Here is a 10,560-nt window from a genome sequence, read left to right as displayed (position 1 = left end):
CTCATGCTGTACTTACTGCACTGGAACACAAAGGACGTTACTGGCTTGCGCCGAGTCGTTTGTTACGGTATCAAGCCCTGTTATTGGAGCAAGACGACATCACCTTAGAAAAAAGTACGGTACTAAATCCTGCATCTTTAATGCCGACAGAGAAGAAAAATGACTCTAACCTTGATTGTTTACAAGTGATTGAACAGGCATATGCCAGCAGACCAGACCCGAGAGATGCTCCCCTCCAAACTCCAGCTGAGGAACTGTATATACTGACGGAAGCAGTTGCGTTTTGAAAGGAATAAGAAAGGCTGGTTGTGCTGTGGTGACACTAACTGAGGATTGGGAAGCTAAAGCATTGCCTCCAAATACCTCTGCACAAAAGGCTGAAATAATTGCCTCAACCAGGCCTTTGGAATTAGCCAAAGGAAAAAGAGTCAGTATCTATACAGACTCTAAATATGCTTTTGGGGTTGTTCATGCCCATGGCGCTATTTGGAAAGAATGAGGACTTTGATCTGCCAGTGGCACACCTATAAAGCACAGAGCAGAGATTTTAAACTTGCTGGAAGCAGTACAGAAGCCGGAGTCACCGTGATACATTGTAAAGCACATCAGAGAGGAAATGCGGATGTAATCCAAGGAAATCGGAGGGCAGATGAAGCTGCAAAACCAGTGACGCTCAGTGCTCCTTGTGTTCTAATTCCATCAAGGGAAATGCAAGTAGAATCCCCGAGGTCTAAAGAGAAAGAAAATAAATTGGCTGAGTTACTAAAGCACAAAAGCACGGTGGAGGGAGGTAGATTACCCCACACGGGCAATGCGTAGTGACTCCTGAAAACATGAAAAGGTTAACGACTAAAACCCGTGAAGAAACGCATGTGGGAGCAGAAGCAGCGGTCGGATCAGGAAGACGTTATGCAGTCGGGGTCAAAATGTTGCTCACTGCCAAAAGTGTGAGTAACCCCTGTGAAATTTGTTTTAGGAACGATCCAAAGATACAAGCCCGACGCCCTCCGGGAGAGGTAAGAAAAGGCATAACTCCTGGTGAGTATTGGCAAATAGATTTTTCAGAATTGCCAAGGTGTAACCAGTACTGATGTTTATTGGTACTGGTGGATGCCTTCTCTGGTTGGCCTGAAGCTTTCCCATGTCAAACCAGCAAGGTAACAAAGCATTTACTAAAAGAAATTATTCCAAGGTTTGGGGTTCCTTTACGAATGTCCTCTGACAGAGGTCCACATTTTATAGCTGAGGTTGTCAAGAATATGAGCAAAATACTAGGGATGGGGTGGAACCGACACACCCCCTGGGGGCCCCAATCCAGTGGACAGGTAGAAAGAATGAATCAAACACGAAACTGACAAATTGCTAAATTATGCCAGGAAGTCCAAGGAAAATGGGTTGAAGCTTTGCCACTTGCCCTGCTGAGGATTAGAGTGACTCCTAGAACTAGAGGAAGGATAAGCCCATGTGAAAGTCTATACGGCAAACCTTCTAACGTCAGTCTGACAGGGAGGCCCCAACGCTTGCATCTCGTAGGGGAAAAGGTATGAACGGAATACGTTATTGAGGTCCATCCACAAATGTGTCCTTTTAAGAGCACCTGTACCGCTTGATTTCCCGGCACACTCTGTGCCAGAGATCAGGTCTGCCTACGGACGTGGAAGGACGATCCCCTTGATGAACAGCGGAAGGGACCCTATCGAGTGTTGCTAACCGCGAGCGCTGCTGTGAAGCTGGGACGAGCGGAACCCTGGGTCCATGACACGAGGGTAAAGGAAACACCTCCTGGGCTGGGGCGTCTGTACCTAAGGGACCTTGGAAATTCACTTTAAGATGCAGTTAACGAATCGCACCTGCAATGCTGCTGAAACATTGGTTCATCTAGGTTGTACACAAGGAATATCTCTGGTTTGTATCCTTACAAGTGTGGGGAGAATAGCCGTATTAACCTGTTTGTACAGAGAATTTAACCTGTGCTAAGGATGGACATCAGAGTTGGAGATTGAAGTCTTTGGAAGTTTATGAGCGCTTCCGTTAGATGGTATTGAGCGTCAGTTCTTGATGATTGGAACTTGTTGCTTAATTCAGCGTATGGCGCTTTGGAGACAAAAAACCTAGAAAAGAACGGTGTGAGCCTTGCGTTGTTTACAACAGGGTAAGCCTCTCGGGGGGGAATTGCTACCAAGCGCTTTGCACTTGCCAGCGGCCGCGGTTAATCCCGGTGCTGGTCGCTATAGTTACCGGGGGGGGGGGGGACGGGGGGAGCGTGGGCCGGGCTGGAGGAGCCCCCGGGGCGGGCAGTGAGGCTGCGGGCAGCGGCCCCTCTCTGTCCGGGACGGTGCTGGAGGAGGAGCTGGTGCGAGCAGAGGGAGCAGCAGAGAGAAGGTGAGCGGGGCGCGCGGTCGGTCGTCTGGCGGCTGCCGGGGAAAGCCGCGACGGGAGGGGCCGCGCGGTGCGGCGGGACCGGCGGCAGAAGCCGCTCCGGGTCGGGGCCGGGCGGCAGCGGCGCTTCCCGGAGCCGCGCGGGGGCCGCGCTCGGCCGGGCTTCCGGGTGCGTGGGCGATGGGGGGGGTGGGGGGGTGGGGGGTGGGAAGGACGGTGTCCCCGTAGGGTCAGAAAGGCGGGACGGCCGCCTGTGGCGGGGTGTGTGTGGGGTGCTGTAGTCACGTGATCGGGTCTTCCGGTCGGCCATGTTGTCTCCCCGGGGCATGGCGGGAGCTGTAGTTTTCGCGCACTCTGCTGCCCGGCAGCTGCGTCGCTGCCGGGCGCGCGCGGCACGGCACAGTCCTCGCTACCGGCGCGGCCCCGCGGCGCAGCGCGAGGGGCGGTTTTGTGGCGGGTTCGTGCGGTTTCCCGCGGGCTGCCCGGGGCTCCCCGAGGACCGGTGTGCCCGTGCGCCAGCAGTGCGCATGCGCAGTGGCGCCCCGGTGCTGCCGCTGCAATATGGCGGCTGGAGGGGCGAGATTGCTGGCGGCGGGTGAGGGCCGAGGGGAGTGGTGGGGCGGGGGTGTCTGCTGCCCGCCGGCCGCCTGGCGGGGGCGGGACGGGAAGCTTCACTCCGCCGCTGCGGCAGGGTCCCGTTCCGCTGGAGGTGAGGCGGGCCGGGGCAGCCCCGGGCAGTTCCCCGAGAGCTGGTAGAGGGGAAGAGGGGCAGTTGCCGGGCGCCTCCGCAACTCGCCAGAGCTCCCCCTGAGCCGGCTCTGGCCCCGCTCACCCAGTGCAGCTGCCTCGAGCTCCAGCACCTGCCCTGAAGCCTGTCCCGTAGCCCCAGGCCACCGCCAAGCCCTGTGGTGAGGGCAGCAGGCTGGTCCTCGGTGCATCTGCAGAAGCCTCTGTGGAAGGTGGGGCTCTGGCCAGGGGCGATCTAAGGTAGTAATGGTCAGTGCTGCTTCTTCCCCTCTTCCAGAGACCGTGCTGAGGCCGCGCTGGTCTGTTCCTGTCCTGGGGATGCTGTTCACTGCACCCACCTCGGGCTTGTGTGGGGTGTCTCTGCCTGGCCTTGTGCTTCTCACAGCACGGGGGCAAAAAGGGACAGGCGGAGCCCTTCCCGGCTGTGGACCGTGGCCAGGAGCTGCCGCAGCTGAAGCTGGAGAGGCCAGAGAAAGGGAAAGAAGGAGAAAATCAAGGCTATGTGGGCAGCACCCGCCTCCCAGTGCAGGAAGAGAGAGCCTGCCTCTCTGGGTGAGGAAGGAGCCCTCTTCACAGTCCGCAGCAGGCCAGGCTGCCAGCGTGCACCCAGGGTCTGCGTGCGTCACCCCAAGCGCAGTACGGCCGCGTAGTGCGCAAGCAAGTGAGGCTGCGTGTGTCGGAAGCCTGGTCTTGTAAGAGGTGAGAGACACCCGCGTATTCTTTGAGGGGGAGGACAGCCAGGCGACTGGATTTTCAGAAGAAGAAGAGGGGCAGGAGGAAGGAAGGAGAAAGAAGCATCTGACCCGTCAAATTCTCCCGGCAGTGCCGAGAGCGAGAGCTGCGGTGAGTCCTGGGCCTTCGGGGCCCTGTCACCCGTCTTGTGCGTCCCGGTCCCTTCCTGCCCCTCTCCTGTACCTCTCTCTTTTCCATGCTGCTGTTATTTCTGCCCCCCCCCCTTTCCTATACCTCTCCTTTATTCTTCTGTCCTGCTCCTCCGTCCTTCCTTTCTCACTTTCTCTCTCTTGTCCTACTGCTCCCTTTTCTCATTTCTCTCTGCGCTTTTGTCCTGCCTCTCCCTCCTTTTTTTCATCTTCTGTCTCTGCGCTTAGTGCCATCACTTTTTAAATTTTCATTCTACGTCTTTTAGTTTGCTGTCGCTATTTTGTGTTTCCTTAGGGCCGTCACTTTTTAAATTTTCTTTTTTCTACCTCTGTTCTAGTTCGGTGTCCATGTGTGATCATTTTTTCCTTTATTTCACCAATGCCTGTTGCTTTTAAAATGTTCTTTTTCCCTTCAGTGTCTTTTTAATGAGTTCTTCTCTTTCCTTAATGCCCTCTCTGTCTTTTTAAATCGTCCCCTCTTTTGTTCGCTGTGGCTACTTTTTAGTTCCAGGGCATGGTTGGACCAGATGACCTGCAAGAGTTCCCTTCCCACCTCAAACCGTTCTGCAGTTCGGGAGTCACAACTGTCACATCCAGGGCTGTGAGCTACCACAGGCGTGAGAAAGTTGCCCCAGGCTTCAAGGCCATCCCGAGCGCCTGCTGCTTTACTCCGGCCGCAGCGCTCCTGAAGAAGAGGAGAAGGTAATTTTGCAGTGGTCAGGGCTTTTAGGGCTCAGTGGTCGTGCTCAGTGGGTTGCGTGGTTGGGTGGTTTGAAGGGACAGTCTGAGAAGGTGTCTGAAATGCCCTTGCAGGGTGGAGGGAGGCAGGAAAGCGGCGGGTTAGAGCTGGCAAGGGACTGCCCCGGGCTGGGGGGCGGTGTGCCCGTGGGTGCCAGTACCTCAGCTGCTGTGTCGGCATTGCGGGAGCCGTGGGGGTCGTGGACTTTACTCTGCCTCCCCCCAGAAAGCTCTGGCTGACGAAGTTATGCCACAACAGAGACTGCAGCCGTCAGCACCACGGGATGCTGATAATGACCAGCACAGGCCTCGCTGTACTGTCGTTTTCGCTGCTGCTTGCAATGGATCTGCAGTGGCCTTTGATTCGCGGAAAAAGACTCTACAACTCGAAATGGAGTTATAAAGCAGGTATGTTTTACTCCAGCCGGGGTGCAAGGGGATTTCTCCACAAAGCTTGCACACCACCAGCACATTTTACCAAAAACTTACAGAGTGTGGATATACATATTCACTGGATTACATAACACAAACATGCATATGCATGAGTAAGGCTGGGTTAGTTCTAGAGGCTGGTGCCAGCAGTTTGTGTTATCTTTGCACCTGCGCATTGCCTCCTGGGGGGCGTCTTCGGGGTCTTTGGGAGGAAGGCTCGTAGTCTTTCTCACCTTGTGTTTTCCCCGGAGCATGCACAGATTCTCTTAGCCAATTTCTTGAACAACAGAAATGTTTTTCAGCTGGTTTACTCATGCTATCTTATTTAAAGGAAGCAATGAAACTTCTGCCATCCGTATATGGCTATCTTTACTCATTACTGAGGCCGAACTAGTTAGAGCACACCTGATCCTCAAGGACAAAGCCATGATGTTTTGCTGAACACTGCAGTTCTTGGTAGATTTTGACAGTAAACTGCTTTGTTTTGATGAACACAGCAGTCCTTGGTAAAATTCCACAGAACAGTCCGGGCAAGCAGGATTGTTAGCAATATTAAAAAATACTATAAGTAGTACTATAACTTGCTAGAAGTAAGGAAATAAGTTGCTAAGCAGTTTTCTACAAGTAAATAAGTCTTCCCCCCCCCCCCCCGCCCCCCCCCAAAACAGTTTTCTTTTCTTTCCTTGAAGAACATCGATGGTGGGAAAGCTTATTTGGATGGTCACCAACAACAACAGGACTGTTTAATTCCATGTTTCACTCGGTCTGATTTTCCTAATTCCAACTTTAATATGTTTAGTACTTCTAATAGTATTGTATATTAAGGTTTGGAGGATGGTTAAACAGATCACTCAGTTACAAAAGTATCCCTGTGTGTATACTTCCCTAAAATATTTTTTTTTTAATAGAAGCTAATAAAACACAAAATTCCCTTCAATTATAATTGGATTATGGCATCATCTGTTTATAGGCATAGAGGCAAGAGGCAACCACACTGCCAGTCTATGGACAAGATAAATTGACTTTAGTCACGGGGTGGATTGTGGTGGTGCAATTCTTACCCCTCCCCGCTCCTCCTTGTTGGGCTTCTTGGTGCTAGGTGTGATTCCACCCACATTCCCCCGAGCTATACACCGATCTGTGGAGATAAAGCAATCATCTCGTCCTCGGTGTCTTTTGCAGGGCTTTTCCCAGCTGTCATTATGCTACTTGTCTGACTTTGGCTCACTGTTTGACATATGATTTCCACTGCACTCGCAACAGTCGTGGCTATGTAACAATGTTCTCTCTTATCTCCTTAACCTGCATTGCTCTGAATTTCTCATCTCCCGGAGTTTTGCTCGCTATTGGTGTGTGTGAAGGTGCCTTGGCTCTAAAAAGATGCCTGACGCATACTGCTTACATCTCAGAAGAGCCACAAGAAATGAAGTACTGTAGCCCAGGTAATAGATTGTGAGGGCGGGAAAGTGGCTGTGAGGGGCGGAGCGGCTGCCTGAGGGGAAGGGGGCGGGACCTGCCTGTGGGAAGGGCAAAGGGCGGGAAAGTCATGATGAGGGGCAGAGCAGCTGCCTGAGGGGAAGGGGGCGGGACCTGCCTGTGGGAAGGGCGAAGGGCGGGAAAGTGGCTGTGAGGGGCGGAGCGGCCGCCTGAGGGGAAGGGGGTGGGACCTGCCTGTGGGAAGAGGGAAGGGCAGGAAAGTCGCTGTGAGGGGCGGAGCGGCTGCCTGAGGGGAAGGGGGCGGGACCTGCCTGTGGGAAGGGCGAAGGGCGGGAAAGTCGCTGTGAGGGGCGGAGCGGCCGCCTGAGGGGAAGGGGGTGGGACCTGCCTGTGGGAAGGGCAAAGGGCGGGAAAGTCATGATGAGGGGCAGAGCAGCCGCCTGAGGGGAAGGGGGCGGGACCTGCCTGTGGGAAGGGCGAAGGGCGGGAAAGTCGCTGTGAGGGGTGGAGTGGCTGCCTGAGGGGAAGGGGGCGGGACCTGCCTGTGGGAAGAGGGAAGGGCAGGAAAGTTGCTGTGAGGGGCGGAGTGGCCGCCTGAGGGGAAGGGGGCGGGACCTGCCTGTGGGAAGGGCAAAGGGCGGGAAAGTCATGATGAGGGGCAGAGCAGCCGCCTGAGGGGAAGGGGGCGGGATCTGCCTGTGGGAAGGGCGAAGGGCGGGAAAGTCGCTGTGAGGGGTGGAGTGGCTGCCTGAGGGGAAGGGGGCGGGACCTGCCTGTGGGAAGAGGGAAGGGCGGGAAAGTCGCTGTGAGGGGCGGAGCGGCTGCCTGAGGGGAAGGGGGCGGGACCTGCCTGTGGGAAGGGCGAAGGGCGGGAAAGTCGCTGTGAGGGGTGGAGTGGCTGCCTGAGGGGAAGGGGGCGGGACCTGCCTGTGGGAAGAGGGAAGGGCAGGAAAGTTGCTGTGAGGGGCGGAGTGGCCGCCTGAGGGGAAGGGGGCGGGACCTGCCTGTGGGAAGGGCAAAGGGCGGGAAAGTCATGATGAGGGGCAGAGCAGCCGCCTGAGGGGAAGGGGGCGGGATCTGCCTGTGGGAAGGGCGAAGGGCGGGAAAGTCGCTGTGAGGGGTGGAGTGGCTGCCTGAGGGGAAGGGGGCGGGACCTGCCTGTGGGAAGAGGGAAGGGCGGGAAAGTCGCTGTGAGGGGCGGAGCGGCTGCCTGAGGGGAAGGGGGCGGGACCTGCCTGTGGGAAGGGCGAAGGGCGGGAAAGTCGCTGTGAGGGGTGGAGTGGCTGCCTGAGGGGAAGGGGGCGGGACCTGCCTGTGGGAAGAGGGAAGGGCAGGAAAGTTGCTGTGAGGGGCGGAGTGGCCGCCTGAGGGGAAGGGGGCGGGACCTGCCTGTGGGAAGGGCAAAGGGCGGGAAAGTCATGATGAGGGGCAGAGCAGCCGCCTGAGGGGAAGGGGGCGGGATCTGCCTGTGGGAAGGGCGAAGGGCGGGAAAGTCGCTGTGAGGGGTGGAGCGGCTGCCTGAGGGGAAGGGGACGGGTCCAGCCCTGCCAGATGCAGCCAGGAGCCCAGAGCAGATGAATGCCCATTGCAGTCGTCCCTGCGGGAAGCACTGGAGCACCAACTGGGTGGGAAAAGCTGATCTGTGAGGTTTTTTCGGGGGGGGGGGGGTGGGGGGGTGGGGGGGGTGGGCAGCGCGGCCGGGATTTGGGTGGTGCTGTGGTGAGCTCTGTCCACGGGCCGGCGTCCCTCTCAGACCCAACGGCGTCCTTCTGCCCTTGCAACAGCTGGTGGTGGAGAAGAAAGAAGAGACAAACATGGCGTGCGGAAGGACCCGCAAGGCAAGAGAGAGTGGCAGGAAGAGTGGAGGAAGTCTAGGCAACAAGTGGAGGAAAGAGAAGGGTGCTCCGGGCAAAGCAGCACTGTGAGGGGCGGAGCGGCCACCTGAGAGGAAGGGGAGCACCGTCGCCGCCTGCGGGCGGGGGGGAGCGCCGTCACCGCGAGGCAGGGTGGGGGTGGACTGGAGCTGCCTGGGGGGGGAGCGCCATCGCCTCAGGGGCTGAGGAGGGTCCAAGGCCCCGCTGGATGCAGCCAGGAGCCCGGAGCAGACGAGTGCCCATCACAGTCGTCCCTGCAGGAAGCACTGAAGCACGAACTAGGTGAGAAAAGCTGATCTGTGAGGTTTTTTCGGCTGGGGCCGGGGGGGGGGGTATGGGGGGGGGCACGGAGTGCTGTGGGGACCTCCCTCCAGGGGCCGGCTTCCCTCTGTGCTCCGGGTGGGGGAGCTGCTGCCTGACTGCACCCTCCTTCTGAGCAGCAGCTCCTGGAGAAGAAAGACGAGGCATCATGAGGAGTGGCGGGCTGAAGGGAGGAGCGGGGCAAGAGAAGGGAGCTCTGGGCAAAGGGGCCTCCCCGCTACCGGGGCTGCGGTCACACAAGACCATTGCTGGCACCTTTGGTGCCCTGGCCGGCACTGCACTGGGTGACCTCCCTGTAAGCAGGGCTCAGGTCTCTGGCCTTTTGCCACCTTGCCCCACGGTTTGGCTGCCCGGAGAGAAGGGCGGCCCTGTCAGGAGAGTGAGCGGCGCTGTCTCCGTGCTGAGAGGGAAATGGGGCTCTCCAGACCCCACGCCCACCCTGTAAGCAGGGGAGGGCCGTTTCCCTGGCCCCGGCGGCTTTCTGGCTGCTGGCGGCCTGGCCAGCGTGACCCCCTGGAGTCGGGGCGTGTCACGGCATTTGTCCCTTGGCCAGCCGTGAAGGCCCGCGGCACGTTGAGTCCCTGTGGCCTCCCGTGCATCCTGGGGGGCAGGTCTGGGGCTCTGCTCTCCTGCTTGTGGGAAGGGATGGCTCCCCAGACACTGGCTGCACAGAGCTCGCTCTCTCTTCTGGGAAGTTTTGTTTGTCCCTGTGTGTGTCTGTGTGTGTGTGCCTGCCTGTGTCTGCGTCAGTGCGAGTGAGCGAGTGAATGAGCTTCTCGTTTAGGCCCCTGTTGAAATCACTGCAGCGTACTTAGCTTAAACTTCCCAGGAGGGAAAGAAGGGCTCTGTGCAGCAACAGGGGGTCGGTCCCCTCTGAGCCCGCGAGCGGAGGGTGAGTCCCGGCTTGCCTCTCCTTTCCAAGGACAGAGCGAAGCCGCGTGGCCGTAGCATGGCCAACGTGCGACCCGCCTGTAGTCAGGGCCCGGGTCTCTGCCTGGGTGGCCGCCTGTCCTGCTGGCGACCTGCCAGCGTGCCCGCCCTGTACTCGGGGCGAGTGCCACGAGCCGTGGAGCCCTCTGTCCCCAGGAGAAGCTGGGCTGCCCTGTAATCAGGGCTGGGCAGGCTGCTGTAGGCAGCCAGCAGGGGCTACCCTGTAAGTCCGGGGCTGCCCTGTAGGTCCGGGGCTGGCCAGTGACCTGCAGGCCAGGGCACTCTGCAGTGCCGGCAGCGGCTCGAGCCCCCTGTAAGCAGGGGTGCAGCTTCTTTGGCTGCCGCTTTGTGTGCCCAGCTCCCATTTGTCCAGAGTGCCTGACTCTGAGCCCAGCTCCAGTGCCGGCTGGGACTGCACGCGTGGCAGCCCCGGAGCACCGACTGGATGAGAAAAGCAGATCTGTGAGATTTTTTGCTGGGAGGGGGTTGGGGGATGTTAGGGTATAGGGGGTTGCGGGTGGGAGGGCAGCCAGGATTCGGGTGGTGCTGTGGCGAGCTCTGTCCGGGGGCCGGCGTCCCTCTCAGACCCAATGGTGGCGTCCTGGCCTTGCAGCAGCTGGTGGTGGAGAAAAAGGAAGAGACAAACACCACGTGCGAAAGGACCTGCAAAGGTAAGAGTGGGGGTAGGAGCGGAGGAAGTCTGGGCAACAAGTGGAGGCAAGAGAAGGGCACTCTGGGCAACGGGACCTCCCTGTCACCGGGGCTGCGGTCGCGCAAGGGTGTCGCCAGGACCTTTGGTGCCCTGGCCGGCGTTGTGCCAG

At 58.1% G+C, this 10,560-nt stretch overlaps 1 protein-coding gene across 1 annotated transcript; it reads left to right on the top strand.

Annotated features, from left to right (window-relative positions):
• The first annotated feature begins 2,721 nt into the window (after positions 1–2,721).
• Positions 2,722–9,388, top strand: LOC141923881 (uncharacterized). Its single transcript, XM_074825522.1, has 7 exons — positions 2,722–2,974; positions 3,404–3,762; positions 3,853–3,969; positions 4,513–4,709; positions 4,972–5,153; positions 6,512–6,619; positions 8,929–9,388. Exons 1-7 carry the CDS (start codon positions 2,941–2,943, stop codon positions 9,252–9,254), a joined length of 1,323 nt encoding a protein of 440 aa, XP_074681623.1. The 5' UTR covers positions 2,722–2,940; the 3' UTR covers positions 9,255–9,388.
• The last annotated feature ends 1,172 nt before the right edge of the window (positions 9,389–10,560 follow it).

Source organism: Strix aluco, chromosome 5 (assembly GCF_031877795.1).
Source record: "Strix aluco isolate bStrAlu1 chromosome 5, bStrAlu1.hap1, whole genome shotgun sequence".
NCBI classification, from domain to species: domain Eukaryota; kingdom Metazoa; phylum Chordata; class Aves; order Strigiformes; family Strigidae; genus Strix; species Strix aluco.
Note: the sequence above shows the minus strand (reverse complement) of the source record. Positions and strands in the feature narration are given on the sequence as shown.